This window comes from Dermochelys coriacea, chromosome 22, assembly GCF_009764565.3.
Source record: "Dermochelys coriacea isolate rDerCor1 chromosome 22, rDerCor1.pri.v4, whole genome shotgun sequence".
NCBI classification, from domain to species: Eukaryota; Metazoa; Chordata; order Testudines; family Dermochelyidae; genus Dermochelys; species Dermochelys coriacea.
This window is the reverse complement of record NC_050089.1, coordinates 1,668,825-1,694,725: the sequence shown is the minus strand read 5'-3', so window position 1 is coordinate 1,694,725 and position 25,901 is coordinate 1,668,825. Positions and strand designations below refer to the sequence as shown.

At 56.9% G+C, this 25,901-nt stretch overlaps 1 protein-coding gene across 3 annotated transcripts in view; it reads right to left on the bottom strand.

Moving 5' to 3' along the window:
• The window catches only part of ROBO4 (roundabout guidance receptor 4), a 69,941-nt gene that overhangs the window by 13,265 nt on the left and 30,775 nt on the right, over nucleotides 1-25,901 (bottom strand). For all 3 annotated transcript variants that reach the window (XR_005289942.2, XM_038380667.2, XM_043500991.1), the window contains exons 10-15: nucleotides 24,340-24,511; nucleotides 23,112-23,306; nucleotides 22,435-22,477; nucleotides 20,181-20,320; nucleotides 15,706-16,044; nucleotides 8,943-9,056 (exon numbers count right to left, since the gene is read on the bottom strand). Coding sequence is in view for 2 of the 3 variants with exons in the window: in XM_038380667.2 (XP_038236595.1) it covers nucleotides 8,943-9,056; nucleotides 15,706-16,044; nucleotides 20,181-20,320; nucleotides 22,435-22,477; nucleotides 23,112-23,306; nucleotides 24,340-24,511 (1,003 nt within the window). In the remaining variant the exon portion in view is untranslated. The remainder of the gene's footprint in view (nucleotides 1-8,942; nucleotides 9,057-15,705; nucleotides 16,045-20,180; nucleotides 20,321-22,434; nucleotides 22,478-23,111; nucleotides 23,307-24,339; nucleotides 24,512-25,901) is intronic.

Below are 25,901 nucleotides of genomic sequence, written 5' to 3'. Positions count from 1 at the left end.
CACTAACCTACCCACCAGTAACCTAGCCCACTTCCTACCCACCAGTCCCCTAACCCTCTTCCTACCCACCCGCTCCCCGCAAGCCACTAACCTACCCACCAGTAACCTAGCCCACTTCCTACCCACCAGCCCGCCATCAACTAACCTACCCAACTGCTCCCAAGTAACCCCTTCATCCCCTAGTCAAGCCACCTCCTGACCAGGCTCCAGCAGCTCAGCTCCCCAGTGCCCCAGGCTGAAATCCCAGTGAGAATCCAGGTAAGCAGCCCAGCCAACGGACCCTCAGCCACCACACGCAGCTGACACTGAGGTTTTTCGGAGGCCTGGTGGCAGGCAGGCTACAAACTCCTAACCTTTTCATTCAGGGCAATGGGAAGCCCAGGACTGGCCCCTGGTGGACAAGAACTGTTGTCCTGTTGGTTGGGGGCCAGCTTGACGTGGGTCTCTCTCGCACAGCCCTCTCTACAGGCTTATAGCTGGCGAGCTGCAGTAGGCCTCCTCCGACCTAATACAGGCCTTTCCCAGTGCCGATTTCCCGCCGGGACCCTCTCCTCTCCCACAGCACAGGATCTGTCCCACTTGCGGGCAGCCTGCTCCCAGCACAGATACATGCAGAGGGTGGACGCAATACAAGGCGCCAACTCCATAGGTGCTCCGGGGTTCGAGCACCCACAGAAAAAAAAAGGGTGCTCAGCACCCGTCAGCCAGAGCTGTTTGGTGGGGCCACCAATCAGCTGTTTTGCAGCTGGCCGGTGGCGCTTGGGAGAGGGCAGATGGCCTCGGGGGCGGAGCCAGGGCAGGAAGAGGCGGGTCAAGGGCAGGGCGGCAGGGGAGGGGCGGGAAGAGGCGGAGTGAGGGAGGGGGCTCAGGGTGGAGTGGGGGTGGACCACCCATGGGGAAAAATAAAAGTCAGTGCCTGTGGATGCAACTGACTGCACGGGGTGGGGTAACAAGCCCCCCAACCTCCTCCCTACGATGCACAGCTGGTCACGCCTCCCCTCCGAGAACTGGCTGTAAAGCCCTCGGCGAGGTGGGGATCCTAATGGCCCCACATGCCCAGAGATTTGGAGGTTCTCAAAGAATATAAAGAAACGAAACAGCTGAGCCGTGCCCAGAGTGGAGCCAACGGGCGTTGGGGGAAGAGATTCTGAATCCCTGCTTGGGGGAGCCTCCTCCCTCTGAGGATTTGTATTCCCCCTCAGAGAGGCAGCATGGACCAGTGGGTAGAGCGCTAGGCTGGCTTTCGGGAGCCCTGGGGTCAGCTCCCAGCTCTGCACAGACTGCCCTGGGTGAGCGTTTCAAGCCCTCAGTTCCAGGGCCGGCCCACAACATTTTGGCACCTGAGGCAGGGAGCTCAAATGATGCCCCCATGTCCCCTCGCTAGGGCCAAAACTGTGAAAGGTCTCAATTCTGCCTTCTTCCTGTTCTACTCCTCTCATGGTACTGTTCTGCTACCTACCCCAGTAAAGGAGAACTAACAACTTAAAATGCTTTGTTCAAAAATTTTAAGTAACATTTAACTTTCAAATGCCTGAACAGCAAATGTAACTTTTCTTGTCTGCATAGTAAACACTGGCATTTGTATCTGTTTGAATAATCAAAGTGGTGCTTTCTGTGCCTTCTTGGTTGCAAAGATTTGAACTGGTTCCTGCTGAAGGTCCACAGTCTGGGCCAGCTCCTGCTCTATTGAGATGGTTGCAAGGTCTACCAGCCTCTCCTGTGTCATTGTGGAGCATAGATATGTTTTTTATTAACTTCAGCTTGGAGAAGCTGCGTTCTCCACTTGCAACTGTTACAGGGAATTGTTTGAAGTATGGCCAGAGCAACAAAAGCACAAAATGCACTTAGGATGGAAGAATCCAATGCACCGCTACAGACTAGGGACCGAATGGCTCGGCAGCAGTTCTGCGGAAAAGGACCTAGGGGTGACAGTGGACGAGAAGCTGGATATGAGTCAGCAGTGTGCCCTTGTTGCCAAGAAGGCCAATGGCATTTTGGGATGTATAAGTAGGGGCATAGCGAGCAGATCGAGGGACGTGATCGTTCCCCTCTATTCGACACTGGTGAGGCCTCATCTGGAGTACTGTGTCCAGTTTTGGGCCCCACACTACAAGAAGGATGTGGATAAATTGGAAAGAGTACAGCGAAGGGCAACAAAAATGATTAGGGGTCTAGAGCACATGACTTATGAGGAGAGGCTGAGGGAGCTGGGATTGTTTAGTCTGCAGAAGAGAAGAATGAGGGGGGATTTGATAGCTGCTTTCAACTACCTGAAAGGGGGTTTCAAAAAGGATGACTCTAGACTGTTCTCAATGGTAGCAGATGACAGAACGAGGAGTAATGGTCTCAAGTTGCAATGGGGGAGGTTTAGATTGGATATTAGGAAAAACTTTTTCACTAAGAGGGTGGTGAAACACTGGAATGCGTTACCTAGGGAGGTGGTAGAATCTCCTTCCTTAGAGGTTTTTAAGGTCAGGCTTGACAAAGCCCTGGCTGGGATGATTTAACTGGGACTTGGTCCTGCTTTGAGCAGGGGGTTGGACTAGATGACCTTCTGGGGTCCCTTCCAACCCTGATATTCTATGATTCTATGATTCTATGAAAAGCCTTTGGAAAGAGGGTGGTCATCTTATTTGTGCACATATATTCCAGAACAGCCTTAGGAGTTGATCCTGATGAAATGTATCTTGAAAGGGCTTTCAGTTCATCACCTAAATCACTCACATCAATATCGCACATGTCATCACATGTTAACACTGTCTCTAGTGCCATGCATTGCTGGTGTAGGTCTTCTTCAGGTATAGTGAGGAGTTTTGGAATATCATACAACATCCCAAATATACTGCCGTGTTCCTTGAGCTGCATGAAACGTTCTTCAACTGACTGTATTGCACAATCTAGCACCTGGTTAAAGAATTCAACTTTGAATTGTTGTTTGGGGTCTCTTATGGGATTATCCCATGTCTCCTAATCAAAATGTCTTCTTCTTCGGTGACTCTTGTATTCTTGAATGGGTGGGAAAATGGCTTCAGTGTGAAGTTCCTCTGCCAACTTCTGTGAACTCTTCAGAATGTTTTGAAATCCCTCATCTGACCGGTAAGATTGTAGGTATGACTTTGCTTTGTCCCGTTGTTCCATTGCTCCAGATATATCAAGGTCAACACCTTGGAGTCTCTTGCTTACAACATTTATTTCAGACAGTATGTCATGCCACAACACTAAGCCACACAGAAATTTGAAGTTATGTATGTTTCTGGTGATTCCATTTCCCTCTGCCACCATTCTCCCACGAACAGTTCCTGTCATAGCATTATCCTCCATAATGGCAACTATGGTATCATCTATCTTCCCAATCTGGTGTTTGATAGGCTTTATTGCCTCCACTCAACTTTCCCATCGTGTGGCACTCAGTGGTTTCAGTGTCAGAGAGGATGTTCCCAGATGTTGCTTCAAAATTTGCCATCGATGAGTTGATGCAGAGAAAAATACAGAGATGCTTTGAATTACATTAAAAAAATCAGCAGCCTCACTGAAAGCTGATGCTGCATCACTGACCACCAAGGTCAATGAATGAGAACTGCATGGGGCAAAAAAAACTCAAGGGTTTAACTCTTGGATCCGTGTCTGCACTCCTCTGTTCTTTCCTTTCATGTCGGCACCATTATTGTAGCCCTGACCTCTCATGTCAGCTATCGCAATTCCCGTATCTTCCAGCTTTTTAAAAAGCACATTTGTCATATCCGCTCCTATGGTATCATCCATGTCAATAAATTCTAGAAAATGCTTTCTGACAGCCACCATTGCAGGGACATTTTCACTAGCTTCTGTTGTTGTTACAAAACGCACCATTAAAGTCATTTGTTCCGTATGGCTGATGTCAGGTGTGCAGTCCAGAATAACAGAGTAATATCTTGCTGACTTCAGATCTGCCACAATCTTCTGTTTGACTTCTGTTGCCAGTAACTGTATGATCTCATTTTGAATATTTTTTACAAGGTAGTGATGTGTGTACATGTCTTGGGTGGTGACTCTTCTTAGATGCTCCTGGAGTATAGCATCAAACTCAGCCATCAGCTCCACAATTTTAAGGAAGTTTCCATTGTTTGGCACATACAGCTGATCTGAAGTGCCAAGCAGGGCTAGGTTTTGGGTAGCAAGCATTCTCACAATGGCAAAGAGCCTTTTCAGAACATTTTGCCAGTAAAGACACTCTGATGCAATCTTCTCTTGATGCTAATTATCTATGGTGGCCTTTAACCATAGTCTCATCTCAAGCTCTTTCCACCTATGGAATGCTCTCTGGTGATTTGCCGCCTTCTCATGGCATACCAGATTTCTAGCCAGATTTTTCCAGTTCTTTGTTCCTATAGAACCCATTGTGGCTGGAACATTAGGCTGGAAGAGTTTGCAACAAAAACAGTATGCAGCATTCTGGGTTTTTGAGTACATAAGCCCTGGCCTCTCCACTTTGTCACCATTGGGGATTTCACGCCAGTAACGTGTTGGATGGAAACTTCTATTTTCATTGTCTTTGGGGAACATGAAGTTTTTCACTTGCTGTGGCCCGTGCAGTACAAGGAAGTGCCCCGGACGACTGCTCAAGTGGGTCCACAGTCCTGGATCATCTAGACTTAAGGAACTAAACTCAGCAGCAGCTGTTTCTTGCGCCTCCACCACACTCTTCTCTGATCTACACTTTTCCTCAGGAATGTGCATGGTTACATCCATTTGAGATGGAGATATGGATCCTGCAGTAGTGGCCAGGTCACCTGCACTCTGACTAACTGGAAGATCAGGCATCTCCTCACCACTCACCTCCTCACTGGGGCCGCAAGGCTCACCGTGAACATTTGTGTCTATGTTTCTCAGGAGAGCTCCTTCCTGCTTAGATAGAAAAGCTTCCTTTGCTTGCTTGCTTTTTCTGAATGCTGCCCCAGAGGGGCGTTTTCTTCTTTCACTCATGGCTGCTGTTCTGGGCCAGCTGTAGTGGCTCTCAACACTCAACTGAAGGGGACAAATAAGCAGGCTGATAGCAGGGCCTGAGCGAAGGTATCAGCGTCTTAAGGGCCTAACTGGCTCCTACGACTTCAGTTGACTGCCTGTTGTCCTCAAGTGGGTCCAGGGAAGCAGCAGGAAACAGGAAGCTCCCGGAGAAGCTGGGGTTAATCAGTCCAGGCTCCTGGGGGTGCTAGCGAGGGACATAAGAGGCTCCTGCTCCTTTCTCTCCCTGCAGCTCCGGCTGCTTTCTGTTATTCCCGTTCATCTTTTCTCCTGCCTGCCTGTTCTGTCTCTTGTGCCCTCCCTCCTCCAGCACAGCTCTCCCCCCTCTCTGTGCATCCCGAGCAGGGAGGATCCAGATGCGCCAGCAGCAGACACCATTGTCTACACTCTGGGTCCTAGTGCCCCCCACTCCACCACACACACACACAGTCTGGCACCTGAGGCAGCTGCCTCAGTTTGCCTCATGGTAGGGCCAGCCCTGCTCAGTTCACTGGCTGGGACAGAATGTAGCCGATAGCTGTGACACCGGGTGAGGTTGGAGCAAGGGTTACATAAAAACTGTGGATGTGTTTGAGACACGTTCAACCTGCCAGCTAAACACCCTCCCTGTCAGGGATCACTACGGCAGGGAGCGGGGGCTGAACCTCCCGGCCCACGTTTCTCTTGTGGGCCGTGGTGCCGGTGCGAGAGCAGCGCTATACTGGCCCCTGCTGCAGGGGTCTCGTGGCGATGCACAGACTTGCGGCCATCACGTGATTGCTGGAAGCAAAGGAAGGGAGCCGGGCACAACAGCCATGCTGGAAGGGGCACTGAACTGCAAACCAGAGGCCATGGGCCAGCGGCTACTCTTACTATTTCTGTGCCCTTCACTGCCCTGATTCTGAGCCAAGGTTCCACATTTCACCAATTTGACAGAGACGCCAACGGGCAGCTTGTCCACGGTCACCGCAGGCAGAGCTGGGAAAAGCCAAGTCTTTAATATACCCGAGCCAAAGCCCAGCTGCTCTGCCACACAGTATTTCCGAAGAAGCATGGCACGTTAGGTACTTTTCTAACCTCCCGAACACAGCGTGGGCCTGGAGCACTCGACCACAGAGCGAGGGCTGTGCCTTTACTACTCCCTCGAGGCGAGAAGTGCAGCCAGCAGACGCTGATGCTGTTCTGTTCTGAGTTCAGCCCCACGCCGGGCCATTGGTACCTTTGGGTGTGGCGCCTGCTCGAAACATGGACACATCCCCCTGCTGGCTCAGAAACCCTCACACAAGCTGCGGCTGTAGCAGCACCATGCAGGAACCGGCCCACACAGGATAACAGCATGCTCGCTCCCCAGCCATCGCTCTGCAACTGGAGTGGAGGAGAGGACCATGCGTACTGCTAAAGGGGGGGCAACTCCTGCCAGTGACCCAGGGGGGTAAAAAATATTCCCCTTTGCATAACAGCTGGGGCAAGGCCCTGCTTTACGGCTGGAGGGGTTTTACATCACGCAGCATTGTGAGCTGATGGGACGTGGGATGTTGCACTAATGTTAGTTTTCCCGTTGCATGCTTAGTGGTTGTAGCCTGGCTCCTGGGGCTGTCCTGGGGTAGGGGCAGACAGTGTTTGTGGCTGAAAGTGCCCGGGGTGGGGCATGCAGGGTGGGACAGCCCCTGCCCGGTGAGCCCCAGGAGGGACAGAAGCAGATTTCATACGTGTAGTGCTCTCCCAGTGGACTGGTTGTGCCTGCAGGGGAAGGGCTGCCTAAGGGCATTGCTGCCAGGGTATGAGCCTTTCCCCTGGAGGGCAGGCATTGAATCCAGCCCAGCTCAGCCGGGGGCAGACTGTTCCCAGCCTGGAGGCCAGCCCCCCATCACAGGATTTCTCTTTGTTAAAAATATCATGATGTGAGGGTCAGTGTCTGATGCCTGGGGCCTGAGTTGGGGTTTGGACCTTTTGGGACTGAAACCGAGCTAGACCCAGACTGGACCCATTAATCAGTCCCAGCACCCCCTTGTCAGAGCAGGCGGGCCCAGCAGCCCAGCCTGCCCTGCCTTTGGGGGTGCAAGCCCCCCTCCCAGCCATGGGGTGTGCCGAATGGGGGAGCAGCCCTGGTGAGCGGCTGGAGGGGCAGCGCCCAGCATAGTGCCCCCCCCCGCCACCCCGTCCCTGCCTGCAGCACTAGCACAGCCACTCTGCATCCCTGCGGCTGTGGGGCAGAGCTAGGGGTGCAGCAGGATGAGCACTGGGCAGGGCAGGGCTGGGGGATTCTTATCCCTAACGAAGAGCCCTGGCTGGCGGTTGTGTGTGGGGCACTGGTGCCCCCTGCTGCCAACTCTCTAGTAATGCAAGCCCTGGCAGAACTCAGAGCCACGCCGGCTGGTCCTTCGGCTGGGCAGTGATGCCCTATGTGGCTGGGCAGTGAGATCTAGACATGCCCGCCTGGCTGGTTCAGTGGCATACGGAGAGCAGGAGAGGCAATGGATTGCCAAACTGTTCACAGCAGCCCTGGCATGGGGACGGTCAGGAAGGGGGTAACAGACTCCAGCCCTGTCCCCAGGCACTTGCTGTCCCCCAGACAGGCCTGGAGCCCCAGGGATGTGGCTTACAGAATTCCCTCCTTTTCTCCTGCCAGTCTCCTCGTCTTGCCTAGGCCTGGCTGCTGCCAGCTCTGCCCTAGGCCAGCCCCGGCTGCCATCTCAGAGGTGCCTCTGGGTAGGGTGGCTCTGCTCAGTGTGGTCCCTGGTGTTGGAGGAAGGTATCTGCAGCTGGGGCAAGAGATGCTCCAAGGAAGGAATCCACCTCACTCAGTGGCCAGGGTGTCCCGCTGTCCCTCGTTGGGGCCCAGGCTGTGGATGGCAGCACCTGGCCATGGTTCCCTATGCAGATCCCCGGGCCATGCAGGCCCCACAAGGCTCCCACACCTTCCCCTTGCCTGTCCCCAGCCTCCAGGAGAGTGGGGCCAGGGCGGCAGAGGGGGCCCAGCCCTGGGGGACAAGGTGGAGCAGGAGCATGTGGACGGTGAGGGGGCAAGTGTTGAGGGAGCAGGGCAGCTGGCGGAGCCCGAGCGCTTGGCAGTGCAAGGGGGTGGGGTGTACAGAGGAGCAGGAGAGGGGTCTGGGGGTTCCTGAGTGGGGCCTGTGGGGGCCTAGGGAGTGGCAGAGGCGGCTGAGTCTCCAGGCCCCAGACAAGCCCAGCCTTTGTGTTCTCTGTCCAGGCATGAGCCCCAATGGGGGCCAAGTAGGCTGGCCCCCCGGTGTCTCCACCTGCTAGCGGGGAAGCGATGCCAGCAAATGGTTCCAGCCAGCCGCAGTGTGTGGAGGGGGAAGGCCCTGGCTTCATGGCCAAAGGTTCACGGAAGACCAGGGAATATTACATCCCCTGCCCCCGACCAGAGAGCACCACAGGGTAACACAGCGCCCCCACCCAGAGACTCCCCCACTAACGCAGCCCCCCCAAAACACTCCCCAGCCCAAGAGCTCCAGAGGGTAACACAGATCCTCAGAGACACCCTTGCTAATGCAGCCCCCAACCCCCACTAACACAGACCCCCAGACCTCCTACTAACAAAGTGCCCAGATACTCTTGCCACTAATGGAGCCCTCCAGCACCACCTTCCTCCGCTAATACAGCCTCACCCCACAGAGAGCCACATAGGCGAGCAGCCCCCCAGTGCACCTCCCGGACTACGACAGGGCCCCATGGGTGAACCCAATCTCCCCCAAACTTCCTGCAGTGCTCTGCAAGGTCCCAAAGCACTCACAGGCCTGCAGAGCACCCAGGAAATTCTTCTGAACACCCTGCTGCCTTGCAGAGCTGGCGTTCCAGGTGTCCTGACTGTCCCCAGCGCCCTTCCCTTACAGCCCCCTGGCTATTGGGGAAGGGCAGCCTGCCCTGGTGCTTCAGCCCCAACGCTCTGGGACCAGGGCTGGAGGAAGGTCCGTGGGGCAGGCTGTGGCTTTGCTCACCTTTGCTTGCATGGCGCTTTCCTGAGCTGCCGGTGCCGGGCACACTGCTAGGGCTGGTGGAGTACACCGGGAGGCTGGGCGACAGCACGGGGGTGCTGTGTGCCTGCTGTAGCTCTGGGGGAGAAGGAGAGGAGGGGTGAACAGTGGGACAGTAGAGGTGGGGGGGAAGATAACCAGAGCTGCACCTCTCCTCGGGGCCCCTCTCAGGCCAGACCAGCTCTCAGCTGGAGCTGTGCAGATGGGCGGGAGCCCACTGAAGCCAGTGGTGGTGCCTTGGCTGATGCTGGGAATCTGGCCTGCGACAGTGGCTGTTGCACTGGACTTGTCGCCGAGCGCGGAGGAGCCTGTGAGGAGGTTTTGGACACAGTCCCCACTCACATGCAAGCCCCTGACATCACTCTGCGACCAAGCCTGGGAATCCCGGCCTGCCCTGCTCTGCTCCCAGCACCACAGAGACAGGAGGGAAGTGGGGGGGGTGTGTGCACGCTACACCACAGTTATTCGCTTCCCAGGGCCCCCGGGCTGGGGGTACATCTACACTGCGGAGACTACACCAGCACAGCTATGCACCAGAGCTATCCTGGCAGAGCCGTGCCATGTAGATGCAGCCAATGTTGGCAGAAGAGAACAATAGCTATGTGTGTGACACTGCCAGGCCAGGTGCCAGCTCATGCCAAGCCCCCCCCCCCCCCGGCCTCCCTGACAAATGCACAGCTGGAAACCAGCCTGGCTCACCAGTGTGTTAGCGTTGTTATAACGTTAGCGTTGTCATGTGTTCAGTGTTGGGACTTTATGACATACTTGTGAGTTGTTGCATGTATTAATCTCACATATAATATCTGTATCCCACATTACAGGGCAACATTTAAGTATTTTCTCTGTAACTATAAAAGCATTTGCTATGAACCTGCAAAGCCCCGAATCAGGAGGAAGCACGGCCAGGTGTGAAATACTCGTTCATCACAAGAGGTGTCATCTCCTGCACGCACAAAAGGTCTACAGGCACCAGACAAGCCATTGTGGAACATCAGTGCACAAAAGACTTCGCTGATTACTCCCCTCATACCCCTGAAGAGGAGACATGCTCATTCCATGCCTTCGAACTCTGGGGGAAGGGAATAAAAATGCCTGGCCAGAAGGAACTTTATCTCTATGCTGCTTGAACTCTGCAGGGCAAAGACTGCTAAGCGTATGCAAGAGAGAGGCCATATAGAGCTTGCTGATTATAGAAGCTTCTGTTACCTTTTAGAGCCTAAGACTGGAACTCATTTGTGTGTGTGTTTACTGCTTTAACCCTGTCAATAACTCTCATTCCTTTTTCTTATCCAATAAACCTTTAGTTAGTTTATTATAGGATTGGCTACAGGTGTTGTCTTGGGTTTGAGATCTGAGGTGTCATTGACCTGGGGTAAGTGACTGGTCCTTTGGGACCGGAGGTAACCTGAGTGTTGTGGTTTTTGGTGTAAGGGACCATCTTACACAAAAGCAAGATAGACTGGAGTGCCCAAGGGGACTGTCTGTGACTCCATGGTTATGCTGTAACAGTGTTGGAGGAGTTCACACTTGTTATTGGGTTGGTGAATTCTAACTGTGGAACATACTACCAGTTTGGGGGTTGTGCCCTGGTTTGTGCCAGTCTGCCCTGGGGTTGGCACTCATGGTTGTGAGCCACTCCAGACAGCGTGACAGTGTCAATGGAAGCCCTCTTCCGTCAGCATAGCTGTGTCTACTCCAGGGGTTACATGGGCAGAGCTACCCTGGTCAGAGTGTGGTTGGTTCACACTCCTTACTGACGTAGCTATGCCAATATAACTTTCAAGCCAATGAGTCTGTCTACACTGCAGCTGCAGGTGTGTTTGCAGAAAGGGCAGGTCTAGCTAGATCAAAGCAAGCTTGGGTAACAGCAGCAGGGAGGCCATGGCAGCACGGGGGGGTAGCACAGGCTAGCCCTGCCCACCCACGACCCGGGGGACTTTCTCAAGCAGCCACTGCCTGGGCTGCGGCAACTTCGCTGCTGCTCTTACCCGAGGTGGCTTTGGTCTAGCTAGCTGGGGGGGGGGGAGAGCGACAGTTCAGTGGTGTGAGCATTGCCCTGCTAAATCCAGGGTCGTGAGTTCAATCCTTGAGGGGGCCACTTAGGAATCTGGGGCAAAAATTGGGGATTGGTCCTGCTTTGAGCAGGGGGTGGGACTAGATGACCTCCTGAGGTCCCTTCCAACCCTGAGATTCTATGATGAGCTCTGCCCGTACTGCAATCGCACCTCAGACATCCCCTCACACTGGTGCTGAGTAGGGCCCTGACTGGGAGGGGCCATGCGGATTCTTAGGGCCATGGATTTGAAGACCAGAAGGGATCATTGCAATTGTCTAGTAACTTGGCCAGCGTAGAGATCACTGAACATGTTTGTGACTCCAAGATGAGCCAAATCTGGCGCGTGACGGCAGAATGCTAGTGAGGGACAGGTGTCTGTCGACAGCATCCAGCCATCGTGTTGTAGGCCCTCCAGGGCATCCTTTCCATCCAGCTCCAAGTCAAAGATGATTTTTGCAGGGAAGCTGGTAGGCATTCAGAGCAGATGACCATGTCCCCTTAGAGCGCTGGGCAACTGTCTGAGAGAGCGGGACCTGTGCAGCTAGGAAATGGGTCTCTTCATTCAATTTGAGTTTGAACTATTTGATGTTTTTGATTATTCAGAGATGCTTCATCTGACTGGTGTCCAGCTTCTTTTCAGTCTTGTTTAAGTCCATGTTTCGTGCATTGCTTAATTACAAATGTTATTTACCTTACAACACGTGACCATATCATCTCCCAAATGAGCGATGCAACACTGTTCAAACAAAGCTAAGGTATTAATGGAGATCCAGGGCTTCTTAGCCATTTTGGGGACCAAGGACAGTCATAGCAATATGACCACAAAGCTCTTATGGGAGTCAAAGCCGTCACCATTGAGGAATCTTCTGCCGGGAACGACGTGGCTTCCTTCTATAAACACTTGTGGCACACAGCCCCAAGAAAGGTCTTTCGTTTGGTGTGGTCGACTCCAGTTCTGATCAGCTACTCAATGCAGAGGTGGAGTGTGTGGCACGCTGGAGGGAACATGTCAGTCAGCTGATAAATGCACTCTCAGCTTTGCTGGACCCTGACATTAAGGCTGCTGCTGAGTTGACCCATTCCATGCAAAACAATCCTGGCGAATCCACCAAAATCCACAGAGATGTAAAGACACATTAGGGAAACCAGGCAGCAAGAATCTGTGGCGTTCCTGTGGAACTGTTATCTGGGATCTGAAGCCCGTCCAGGTGGAGGGAGAATCAGTATACTCTGGCAGTCTCAAACCTGTTTGAGATTTCAACTGCACAACAGTTTCAAATGCTATAGAAATTTAGGTCAGATCATTTGAATTCTGGTAACCCAATCATCGCTTTGCCTGTGCTCGTTAATCTAAGAAAGAAACATGCAGAGACTAATTAGCGGTTGCTATTGCCAGGCTTGGCAGACCAATAAGATCCGCAGTTGCTGATGGACGATTTCCAGCTATGAGAGATTATGAACTCAATCATCTTCTTTGTTCAACCGTCCTTCCTCGACCAAGGAAATTGATGAATTCGCTTACTATGAAACCAGGTGTCAGTGGTGCTGAAGCAATTTTTATAGTGGGGGTGCTGAAGGTGGAAACCACGTGTTTAGGTTGTTATTACTACTTCAAGCCAGGGGATGCTGCAGCACCCCCAGCACGCCTAATTCCAGCAGCTAGGCCAGGTGTTCGTAGCAGCATGGGGCTGAAAGATTTAGGCTCAGCACCCAGTCAAACACCAACTAGTGGGCTAGATGCCGTGGCACCTGGATGAGGGTCTCTGGAAAGTAAGAGCAGGTGATCCCGATGGACCTGAAATTCTCTGGATCTCTGTAGGGCTGGAGGGATGGGGTGTGACACTGCACCCTATATTCTTCACAGTGACATGATTATGGCATAATTATGGTGCACTTTGTACCAGACGGGTCATGTGAGGTGCCACTGGAAAAGTTATGATTTCCTGAATATGATTATCCTATTTGTATACACATATCATTTTTGTATGTGAAGTTGTGAATATTGACTATGTATCTCTATTTCAATCATGCTTACGCTGGGTGACACCCACAACTAGCCTTTCTGGTACAACAATGAAGAAGCCAGACAATGGACCCTGGAAGAACTTAACTTTCCTTTGAACATTCCAGACAGCTTGTAAGTAATGGCTGCTATAACTCAGCAAGGTAATGCAAGGACATGTAACCAGGCCACATGACTCTGGACTCCATCTTGGGATGTCTGTTTTTCCACAAACTGAGTTTGGGACAAAGGGTTCCCACCACACGCTAAAGCTCTATAAGGCAGGGAGTGACATCATCTGTTGTTCTTCACTCCTCACACAAGAGGACTCCTGAAAACACCTGCGGATCAAAGATTGAACTGGGGAAGTGCTGGACCCAGGCTAAAGGGATTTCTAGCCTGTGTCTGAAAACCCTGGAGATTCCAAGCTGCAAAGTAAATGTAGCTTGTGCCTTAAGAATCTGCCAACCTGCTTGTATCATCAGCCAGGGTGAGAATTTGCTAATTCATATCCTATCTTTCCAGTGCTTAGTTTGCATTTTTGTTTATTTGCTAGGTGATCTGCTTTGATCTGTTTGCTATCACTTATAATCACTTAAAATCTATCTTTTTGTACTTAATACACTTGTTTTATGTTTTACTCTAAACCAGTAAGTTTGGAGTGAAGTGCTTAGGAATCTTAGCTCAAGGGGCGGGGGCTGTTGCATTTCCTCTCCACATTGAGGAAGGCGAACTCTATGAGCTTGGACTGTACAGTCCCCTGTGCAGCGCAAGACAGTATAATTTTGAGTTTATACTCCGGGGGGTGGGAGGGGCTCCTAGGCTGGGAAGCTGGTGGTTATTTTGGCTGTATCCTCTCTATTGTTGGTTCATGCAGTGGCTGGTCAGAGAGCCTGCAGGTAACTGCAGCTGTGTGTCCCTACTTGTGTGAATGCTCAGTGGAAGTGTAGGACCGGGAGCGGGTCTGCAGCTTGTCACAGCAGCACAGTGGGAGAGAGATCCCAGGCTCGTGAGTCAGAGGGCTCAGGGTACCCCAATCCCAGGTGGAACCCCGGGGGGATCCCATCACACAGGGATCAGACTCCACCAGCAATCCTGCACTAAGTGGCCAGGCCTGCTGTCCTGGGGTGATGTGTTGGCTCCCCACAGCGTGTAGTGTCTCTGCTGCCCACTCAAGCGCAGGTGTCTGGGGGCAGGGGCCAGAGTCACTCCACAGTGCCGCCTCCCCCATCCCCACTGGGCTTGGCTGCACTCGGCTTGGCTGGAATCCCCAGAGGCAGAGCAGCTGGGGCCCGAGCTGCAGACAGTGCCTGGGATGGAGGAGTGGCTACGCTGTCGCCCTGCGCCCCAGCACGGCACAGCTCCCTGGGGCAGCTCAGGGAGGGAGAGCTCACCGCACAGCTCATGGCAAGTAACCAGGGTCCATTGGCTTTTTCTGACCTCCATGGCGCCGGTTTGCCCTGAACTCTGGAGATATTGAAATTCCAGCCTCCCTCAGCACCCCTCCCACTGTATCCTCCATCCCCCACATTGGCAGCCCCTCTGAAGGCAGTGAGGCTGCTGGGATCAGCACGTGTTTCCCTTCCTGGGGTTTGCCAGGAGCTGGGGACTGGAGGCTGGATGCAAGGAGAGTGGTGGTGGACGGCTCAGGCTGAGGGGGAGCAGGGCAGGGCTGTTGCTGAGGGCATGGGGGGTGTACGATGCCAGCAACCCTTCGCGCTGCCCAAGGGCTGTTCAGTCATTGGACTCAGAGCACAAAGGTGTGTGGGGGGGTGAGTGGGAGGGCTCTGGTCCCCACTGCTTAGCATGGGACAAGCCCAGACAGGGGCACACACAGAACCCAGCAGCCCTGGTTTCTGTGTCTGCCGCCTGCTGCTCTGTGCTGCTGCTGAACTGGGCACCTCATCCCCTGCTGCCAGTGTGGTCCTGGCCCCCTCCCGTGCTCCCACAGTCAGTGCCGCAGGGAGCCAGTCAGCACTTGCCAGTGCTCCTGCTGCTCCCCTCCTCCTGCACCCTCCTGTACCGCTGGGCCAGTGCGCTGCCCTGACACCCTGCCGGGAGCCATGCTGGAGCTCACAGGGCTTGTCCCGGGTGCAGAACCAGACCCCGGCATGAAGCCAGGACCAGGGCAAAGAATGAACATAGGCCAGGGCCAACCGCCGGGTCAGGGGAGCGCCCGGGTGAAGGTCCCCTCCGTGGGCAGGGCCAGTCGGGCTGTGATGCCAGCTGAACAGCCGCAGGGTTGCTCTGGGGAGAAGGCCCCTGCCCAGGCCCTGGGGGCAGGAGGGCGGGGGACTAGGGAACACCAGGGGCACGGCACCGGGCTGTGGCTGGGCTGTTTGGTGGGGCTCATGCCCAGTGGGATGGCAGACGCTGCAGCAGCTCCCTGTGCCCATTTTCTGGCCACACTGAGGAAAGGCTGAGCTGGCCGGGGCCTACGGCAAGCTCAGGTCGATGGCGGTCCCGCCATCTGGGCTGGTGTCAGCATGTGCAGGGTGCAGTGTGGCAGAGCAGCACGTTGCCACAGGCTCAGCGGATCAGGAGGGAAATGCCAACCCTTCCCGCTGGGCCTGTGTGCCCGCATGACACCCTGCAGCCCCTGAATGCAGGCCCAGCCACCCCGACGTCAGAGCCCCTAGCTCCCAGCTGGGACTTCCCGCAGCCCTTACCTCTCTTGCTGCTGCTCTCCCAGGGACCCTGCAGGGTGAGCCTGGGGGGTCCGGGGCCCGCTGGCTTCCACAGTCCTCTCTTTTCAGTTCCCCCCGCACATATGCTCTCCATGCCGAAGCTCTGCCTGTAACAGGGCCCGAGCCTGGGGTTGGTGGGTCCCCCGGGCTCCGCAGCTCTGCAGTGAGGGCCAGGGGTGCTGGACACAGGGGGGCGGTGGAAGGTTTGCATGTCCTTGGCAGGAAGGTCGACATAGAGCATCCTGTACAGGCTGCTGCTGTTGGGCCCCCGGGGGACGGCCGGGATCTGGGAGCTCTGGCTTGGCCTGTCAAAGGACACGGCTGCAGAAAGGGGAGAGACACGGTGTATTAGTCTCCAGACCCTAGGAGTCCCATGAGTCCCACCCAGCCCGCAGCGCTCCCCCCACCCCACCCACCCACATTCACACCCAGCCCACAGCGCTCCCCCATCCCCACGGACACACCCAGCCCGCAGCGCTCCCCCCCACCTCACGCACCCACAGTCACACCCAGCCCACAGCGCTCCCCCTGCCCCATGCACCCACAGACACACCCAGCCCGCAGTGCTCCCCCTGCCCCATGCACCCACTGACACACCCAGCCTGCAGCTCTCCCTCCTCCCCATGCACCCACAGACACACCCAACCTGCAGCTCTCCCCCCTGCCCAACTATGATGAAGCGGGACTGTTCTTAATGTTTCCTCTGAATATTGTGGGGGTGCCTCAGTTTCCCCTAGGCAGTTCTTAAGTATCTAGGTGGTGGAATAAGGGTGTGTGATTGTCGCAGAGCCCTAGAGGGCAGGTGTGTGCAGGGATCTGGACACAGGGAATGGCCGACACCCTGTTTCCTGGCAACCGATGGCCTGGCCCTTCCCCTTGCAAGGTGAGAGCTAAAGGGTTGGAGAACAAAGGAATCAGGAAAAAAGAACAGGAGGACTTGTGGCACCTTAGAGACTAACAAATTTATTTGAGCATAAGCTTTCGTGATGCAGTGAGCTGTAGCATCTGATGAAGTGAGCTGTAGCTCACGAAAGCTTATGCTCAAATAAATTTGTTAGTCTCTAAGGTGCCACAAGTCCTCCTGTTCTTTTTGCAAATACAGACTAACACGGCTGCTACTCTGAAACCTGTCATTACAAAAGGAATCAGGTGCCCTCTTGGCCCGGGAAAGGGACAAAGCACAGAGGAGGGGGGGCTGGAGAGAGTTTCAGTTTGGGGCTGGCTGGGGACATGGAGTGAAGTGCAGATGTGGTTGTCTGGCTCACTGCCCCCAAAATGGACCCAGCTGAGGGGTCCTGTTCTCTGCACCTACAAGCTCTGTGTTAGATCATGTCCCTGTCGTCTAATAAACCTTCTGTGTTACTGGCTGGTTGAGAGTCCCGTCTGACTGCGGAGTTGGGGGGCAGGACCCTCTGACTTCCCCAGGACACCGTCTGGGTGAACTTGCTGTGGGAAGCGCCTGGAGGGGCAGAGGATGCTGGATGCTCTGAGGTCAGACCCAGGAAGGGGGAGCCGGGTGAGCTGTGTGTCCTGCAGACAGGCTGCTCCCGGAGAGGAGACTCTCCAGAGTCCTGCCTGGCTTCATGGGGAGCAGTTCCAGAGCATCGCCCGGGGACTCCATGACACCCACACACCCACAGACACACCCAGCCTGCAGCTCTCCCCCCGCCCCAGAGACACATCCGGCCTGCAGCTCTCCCCCTGCCCCATGCACCCGCAGACACACCCAGCCTGCAGCGCTCCCCCCGCCCCACACACCCGCAGACACACCCAGCCTGCAGCTCTCCCCCTGCCCCATGCACCCACAGACACACCCAGCCTGCAGCTCTCCCCCCTCCCCATGCACCCGCAGACACACCCAGCCTGCAGCTCTCCCCCCTCCCCATGCACCCGCAGACACACCCAGCCTGCAGCGCTCCCCCCCCCCACGCACCCACTGACACACACAGCCTGCAGCGCTCCCCCACCACACACATCCACAGATACACCCAGCCTGCAGCTCTCCCCCTGCCCCACACACTCACAGACACACCCGGCCTGCGCTCTCTACCTGCCCCATGCACCCGCAGACACACCCAGACTGCAGCTCTCCCCCCACCCCACACACCCACTGACACATCCCAGCCTGCAGCGCTCCCCCACCCCATGCACCTGCAGACACACCCAGCCTGCAGCTCTCCCCCCACCCCACCCCCCCTGCACACTCACCCCCAAAGCACAGCCAGCCTGCAGTGCACACACACTCTGCACACACGGCCTGCAGCACGCACACATCCTGCACTGCCCCCCTGAAAGCACACATCCTGCACCGCACACAAATCCTACACACTCATCCCCAAAGCACACCTGGCCTGCAGCACACACACACCCTGCACACACACACCCACAACACACCCAGCCTGCAGCACACATGGACCTTGCACACACCCCAAAGGCCCACCCAGTCTACAGCACACAACCCCTGCACACTCATACCCAAAGCACATCCGGTCTGCAGTGCACACCCACCTTCCTGGCCCACGGCTGGGGGGATAACTGTGCAGAGGGGTCTGTCTCCCCTAGTGGCAGCTCCCCTGCAGGGCTGGCCCAGTCTTCCCTCCTACCCTGTCTCAGGCCTGCCCCAGCTGCAGGGTCCCCAGGGCTGCATTGAAGCAGGCCTCCCTTCCAGACACCTGGCACTATCCCCGAGTGGTGCCCCGGGCTCGAGAGCAGCACTGGACGGGGCCTTGTGGTGCAGACTCTGGCCTGCAGGTTCCCTTCCTGGCTCTCCCGGGATCTCAGGCAAGCTGCTTTACTGACAGCTAGCATTGCCAGGCATCCCGTTTCGACCGGATCGCCCGCTCAAAAAGGGACCTGGCGGCTTCGGTTGGCACCGCCAACCAGGCGGTTAAAAGTCTGGTCGGCGGCGCAGGAGGGGCCCAGGGCTAAGGCAGGCTCCCTGCCTGCCCTGGCTCCACGCGGCTCCGGGAAGCTTCCCCCAAGTCTCTGCGGCCCCTACGCGCATAGATAGCCAGGCAGACTCCACCCGCTGCTGACACCCCAAGTGCCGGCTTAGCAGCTCCCATTGGCCAGGAACCGCGACCCACGGGAGCTGCGGTAAGTGAAGCCGAGACCCCGAACTCCCTCCCGCACCCCCAACTCCTTGCCCCTGCCCAGAGTCCCCTCCCGCACACAGCCCACACCCCGTCCCACATCCCAGCCCCCAGCCCCCTCCTGCACCCCAAACCCTTCATCACCGGCCCAACCCCAGAGCCTGCACCACCCCACACCCCCAGCCAGAGCTCTCACCCCCCCAACCCCTGCCCCGGCCCTGAGCCCCCTCCTACCCCCCAAATCCCTCATCCCCGGCTCCACCCCAGAGCCCACACCCCCAGCCAGAGCCCTCACCCTTCCCCGCACCCCAACCTCTGAGCCAGCCTGGTGAAAGTGCGTGATGGTGGGGGAGAGTGAGCAAATGGCGGGGGGGGGGGGATGGAGCATGTGGAGAGGGGCAGAGTAGGGCGGAGCCTTAGGGAAGGACGGGGGTGGGGTAGGGGTGTTCAGTTTTGTGCAATTAGAAAGTTGGCAAGCCTACTGACGGCCCTCCCCACATGGAGGTGTGGGGCTCAATTAAAGCCCCGAAGTGCTGGCTGCACTGTCTGCAGGCAGCGCCAGCCTGGAGCTGACATGCGTTTGGAGCCGGACGCTGCTCCGGCATTAATGTGCAAGCCGAAAGGCCCCAGTCAGGAAACCCAGGCATTGCATCTCTTCCCCTGCAGTGAACCGGGTCCCACCTCCATGGGGTTTGTAGTGCCAGAATCCCACTAGCTCCCCAGTCCTCTGGGGAGCCTTCGGGGGAACACCAGGGAGACAAGCCCTGAATTTCTCATAGCAAAACCCAGCAGAAAATCACCCTGTCCCTCGTCAGAGAACCTGTCTGGCCTCCTTCCCTGACGCCACGGGAAGAACAGAAAAGGCAGCTCCTAATTCCTGGCCTTGCTGGGCACCTTCAAAGACCCCCAGCACAGGGAGCTCAGCCGGCCCCTGGCCAGGCTCCCGGGATCCCGCTCAGGGAGCTCAGCCGGCCCCTGGCCAGGCTCCCGGGATCCCGCACAGGGAGCTCAGCCGGCCCCTGGCCAGGCTCCCGGGATCCCGCACAGGGAGCTCAGCCGGCCCCTGGCCAGGATCCCGGGATCCCGCACAGGGAGCTCAGCCGGCCCCTGGCCAGGATCCCGGGATCCCGCACAGGGAGCTCAGCCAGCCCCTGGCCAGGATCCCGGGATCCCGCACAGGGAGCTCAGCCGGCCCCTGGCCAGGATCCCGGGATCCCGCACAGGGAACGTCACCTTCCCTGCGGAACGTCCTGACTTTGCCCTGAAGGTGCAGCGAGAGGTGTGGGCTGGCCAGCGCGGGAGCCTCTGTCCGGGCCGGGAATGGCCAGGAGCAGAGCGGCACGGCATGGTGCGGCAGGGACTCACTGGAGCGGTGGAAGTCCAGGCTGTCTTTGGTCTCAGCCCACAGGAGCTGGCTGCTCGACCTGCTGCTGCTGCTGAAGGTCTTGGAGCAGGAGGTGGCTTTCCAGCTGTCAGCCAGCCACGGGGAGTCACTCACGGCCATCCTGGGGTTGGGGAGGGGAGGAGACGTACAGGTGAAGGCACCGGGAGGGGGCTTTGCTGTCACCTGCAGCAGCTCTGGAGAGCCCCGGCACAGCTGGCTGGGTGAGTCTGTGGGACCTTCCTCCTGTGTCTGCATGGAGGGGGCTAGCGCAGGGCTAGTGCCCCGCTCCAGCCCTGGCTACGGGAGGGGAGCGCTGTGCAGTGACTGGGCCAGGCTCGTGGGCCAACACCATTCCCTTTGTGCTCTCAGGCAGTGCAGAGGGAGTGGAAAGATCCTCTGCATTCCCAGCATGGGGAGCCCTAGCAGGTTCCAGCCTGCCTTCCCCGGCAGGGGTGCATCAGGGCGGGCAGGGGGCAGGTTCTGGCTCCCTCCTGCTGGCAGGTGCTGCGCGGCACCCACACGAGCCGGGGATATGTTGTAGGGGAAAGCCCCAGAGCGCTGTGTAACTCACAGCACCCTGGGCACCTGCCTCTCTCCAGGACCAGGACGCAACAGAGGTGTTAGCTTGGCAACTTCTCATCACAGAGCCATCACATGCCCCAGCAGAGACCAGCCGGCTCAGCTCCCCCTCCAGCCTGCCCTCCTCCCCTTGTGCCCTCAGGACCATCACAGGGCACAGGTGGGGCTGACAGGGGCTGCTGCAGACTGTAAGCTGTTTGGTGTCTTACAGAGCCCCATGTGTGGGGCCCAGGGCTGGGATAGCAGGGCGCTGGGGGTCAGGATTGAGGGGCTCTGGCAGAGCTGAGTGTGAGGGGGGGCCCAGGGCTGGGATAGCAGGGTGCTGGGGGTCAGGATTGAGGGGCTCTGGCAGAGCTGAGTGTGAGGGGGGACCCAGGGCTGGGATAGCAGGGGCTGTGGGTCGGGATTGAGGGGCTCTGGCAGAGCTGAGTGTGAGGGGGGGCCCAGGGCTGGGATAGCAGGGTGCTGGGGGTCAGGATTGAGGGGCTCTGGCAGAGCTGAGTGTGAGGGGGGACCCAGGGCTGGGATAGTAGGGGCTGGGGGTCAGGATTGAGGGGCTCTGGCAGAGCTGAGTGTGAGGGGGGGCTCAGGGCTGGGATAGCAGGGTGCTGGGGGTCAGGATTGAGGGGCTGTGGCAGAGCTGAGTATGAGGGATGTATGTATGTATGGGATGTATAAGTAGGGGCATAGCGAGCAGATCGAGGGACGTGATCGTTCCCCTCTATTCGACACTGGTGAGGCCTCATCTGGAGTACTGTGTCCAGTTTTGGGCCCCACACTACAGGAAGGATGTGGATAAATTGGAAAGAGTACAACGAAGGGCAACAAAAATGATTAGGGGTCTAGAGCACATGACTTATGAGGAGAGGCTGAGGGAGCTGGGATTGTTTAGTCTGCAGAAGAGAAGAATGAGGGGGGATTTGATAGCTGCTTTCAACTACCTGAAAGGGGGTTTCAAAGAGGATGGCTCTAGACTGTTCTCAATGGTAGCAGATGACAGAACGAGGAGTAATGGTCTCAAGTTGCAATGGGGGAGGTTTAGATTGGATATTAGGAAAAACTTTTTCACTAAGAGGGTGGTGAAACACTGGAATGCGTTACCTAGGGAGGTGGTAGAATCTCCTTCCTTTGAGGTTTTTAAGGTCAGGCTTGACAAAGCCCTGGCTGGGATGATTTAACTGGGACTTGGTCCTGCTTTGAGCAGGGGGTTGGACTAGATGACCTTCTGGGGTCCCTTCCAACCCTGATATTCTATGATTCTATGAGGGGGGGGCCCAGGGCTGGGATAGCAGGATGTTGGGGGTCAGGATTGAGGGGCTCTGGCAGAGCTGAGTGTGAGGGGGGGCCCAGGGCTGGGATAGCAGGGCGCTGGGGGTCAGGATTGAGGGGCTCTGGCAGAGCTGAGTGTGGGTCCAGGGCTGGGGTAACAGGGGCTGTGGATCGGGATTGAGGGGCTCTGGTAGAGCTGAGTGTGAGGGGGGACCCAGGGCTGGGATAGCAGGGGGCTGCAGGTCAGGAATAAAGCAGGCATCTTCCCTGTCAGTGGGCCACCCTGGGGCTCGCTGAGCAGGGATATAGGCCATCCCATGCCATGGGGGTTCACAACCATTTTCTCCAGGAGGTTACTGCCCGTGGCAGGGCCAAGCCATCACTCACCTGTGCTTGACAATGGTGTCTTCACTGGCGTATCGGCACAGACCTGGGAGCAAGGCAGGGAGGTTGTTAGTTGCACAGCGATGGCTCCTTGCAATGACCAGGGTGCAGACCGTCCTGAGCTGCATGGCACCCGTTTGCTGCCCCTCTTGGCCACCTTTCTCATCAGGTCCCCATCTTCCCCTGCCTGAGTTTCATCTCATCCCCGCTGCTGATTGCAACCCAGTGTCGCCATTCTGGGGGCTCTGCCAGCTCCTCACTGGTCCCACCACCAGTCTCTGGATAACCCTTGAGCATGCACCCACAGCACTGAGATAGGGAACCCCTGGGGTTCACCCCAGACCATCCGGCAGGGAGCTTGCTGATCTCCTGCACTGATGGGCCCCTTTCTGGAGCCATCCCCAGGGTAGCGCTTGGACAGAAATCAGAGACGTCTAAGACCAATCCTCAGTGTAAGGTCCAGCCTGTGGGGGGGCTGCAGGGCACAATGAGCTGGGGTGAGGCTGGGGAGCCCTGCTTTAACTGGACTGGCCCAGGACCCTAAGGGCTGGGGTTTCTCAAACTCACTGAGCCCAGGCTTTATGTGTCGTTCCAGGGCCCCTGCTGCCCCCCGCCCCCATGCTAGTGACTGTTGGTAGACAGCTGGGCTCGCAGTTCCATAGCCCCAGATTCACGCTCACCTTTGCCTGTGGCACGCTGCTCTTCTTGGCTGTAATGCCTGGCGTGGTGCTGGCACATGTAGAGAGCCAGCACCATCAGCACGAGCCAGAGCAGCGAGCCCACACTAGCGATGAAGACAGGCTGGCGGATCACTGCCAGGATGTGGCTGACGGAGCGCACAGCCGGGGTCCTGGCCATCTTTCCCACCCGGGGCTCTGGGAAGGAAGGGGTGGATCAGAGGTGGAGGTGACAGGCGGAGCTCGTTCAATGCAGAGCGATGCCCTGGGGAGAGCTGACCTGCTCGTCCGCCTGCCCACAGGACACCGAAAGGTTAATAGCAAAGGCCCAGCTGCAGCAGGAGATACCACAGAGCCTGCTCCCCCCCAGCAACACCTGGGCTGCCGCTCGGAGGGGCACCAGAGCCTCCTGCCTGCACAGTGCCAGGGCTGGAGTCCACCCTCGGCATGGGCGTCACTGCGGAGCCCGGCTGAGAGCTGGGATAATGCTGGGGGCAGGCGTCAGCTGGGAGGAGACACTGGCCCAGCTGGCAGAGGGAGCCAGCCTGCGGGGCTGGGCGGGTCCCACTACTCTCAGCACACCCCCAGGGCCTGTGGGCTGGAGCCCTGCGAGCAGCACACCTGGCAGAAAGGGAAAGGGATGGGCCACGGCCAAGGTGACCCAATGAGAGGCAGGCAGAGCCAGGAACAGAACCGGATTCCAGACGGCCAGCTCTTGGCTCGAACCATCAGCCAACTTTCCCTCATCCCCGGTGCCAGCCTAGCCCCCGCGGAAAGCCAGCATTGTGCTCACGTGAAATGAGTCAAATGCAGAGAAAAAAATGTCCCTCCCAAGGGCTGCCTGAAGTAATGGTCCACTGGGCAGGCGGCAGAGAAGGGAAACAGACCAAGGAGTGTGACCTCCGTGCTGCTCCCCAGAGGGTCCCTGCAGTCCAAGGAGTCACACACTTCCCTAAGACTCCAGTCTGGCCAGCTGGCAACGGTGCCAAGGGTCCAGGTGACTGAACCAGGGTTTCTAAGGGAAGCAAGTGAGCGCAGCCAGCAGGCCAGTGTGCCAGCTTGGGGAGCCAGAACGTCAAAGGGAGGGCAAGTGAGCGAGCAATCTCTCTGTCCCACCATCCCCAACTGGCTCTCTGATCACAGGGCTCCCCAGCTCCCCCTGGGCCCATCACGGGGGCCTGGGGGTTTCCGGCTGGACAAAGAGCTTTACGAACAAAACATCATTTCTGACCTACGCTGATGCATGTGGCATTGCTGGGCACCCCGAGCCCAGCTCCATTGAAGGCTGCCACCTGGATACAGTATTTAACCCCAGCCGGCAGCATGACTGTTTCCAGACTGTGCGTCCCTCCATCCACGGTCCTGTTGGAGCGATGGTGAGTTTCATTGCCCAGGTACCAGACCTGTAACACACCCAGACAAAGCTAGCACGGTTGTGACAAACCCAGACCAAGAGACAGGACACCTGTCATACACCCAGACACAGATACAACCAGATACACCAGCACCGCCCCAGGCCCCATGGACAGCTGTGACCCCCACTGCCCTGGGCCCACAGACAGCTATGACCTCCTGTGATGAAGCGGGACTGTTCTTAATGTTTCCTCTGAATATTGTGGGGGTGCCTCAGTTTCCCCTAGGCAGTTCTTAAGTATCTAGGGGGTGAGATAAGGGTGTATGATCATTGCAGAGCCCTGGAGGGCAGGTGTGGGCAGGGGTCTGGACACAGAGAATGGCCAACACCCTGTTTCCTGGCAACTGATGGCCTGGCCCTTCCCCCTGCAAGGTGAGAGCTAAAGGGCTGGAGAACAAAGAAATCAGGGGCCCTCCTGGCCAGGGAAAGGGACAAAGCCCAGAGGAGGGGGCTGGAGACAGTTTCAGTTTTGGGGCTGGCTGGGGACATGAAGTGAAGTGCAGATGTGGTTGTCTCACGGCCCCCCAAAATGGACCCAGCTGAGGGGTCCTGTTCTCTGTACCTACAAGCTCTGTGTTAGACCATGTTCCTGTCGTCTAGTTTCAGAGTAGCAGCCGTGTTAGTCTGTATTCGCAAAAAGAAAAGGAGTACCGGTGGCACCTTAGAGACTAACAAATTTATTAGAGCATAAGCTTTCGTGAGCTACAGCTCACTTGCATCCGATGAAGTGAGCTGTAGCTCACGAAAGCTTATGCTCTAATAAATTTGTTAGTCTCTAAGGTGCCACCGGTACTCCTTTTCTTTTTCCTGTCGTCTAATAAACCTTCTGTGTTACTGGCTGGCTGAGAGTCACGTCTGACTGCGGAGTTGGGGGGCAGGACCCTCTGGCTTCCCCAGGACCCCGTCTGGGCGGACTTGCTGTGGGAAGCGCCCGGAGGGGCAGAGGATGCTGAGTGGTCCGAAGTCAGACCCAGGAAGGTGGAGGCCGGGTGAGCTGTGTGTCCTGCAGACAGGCTGCTCCCGGAGAGGAGACTTCCCCAGAGTCCTGCCTGGCTTCGTAGGAAGCAGTTCCAGAGCATCGCCCGGGGACGCCGTGACACCTCCACTGCCTCAGGCCCCATGGACAGATGTGACCCCCACCACTCCAGGCCCCACAGACAGCTGTGATCTGCTCTGTCCTGGGCCCCCAGAATAGCTGTGATTCCCACTGCCCCAGGCCCCATGGATAGTTGTGACCCCCACTGCCCCGGGCCCCACGGATAGCTGTGACCTGCTCCACCCCAAGCCCCACAGATAACTGTGACTCCCACTTTCCCAAGTCCCACAGACACCTGTGACCCTCACTGCCCTGAGCCCCATGGACAACTGTGACCCGCACC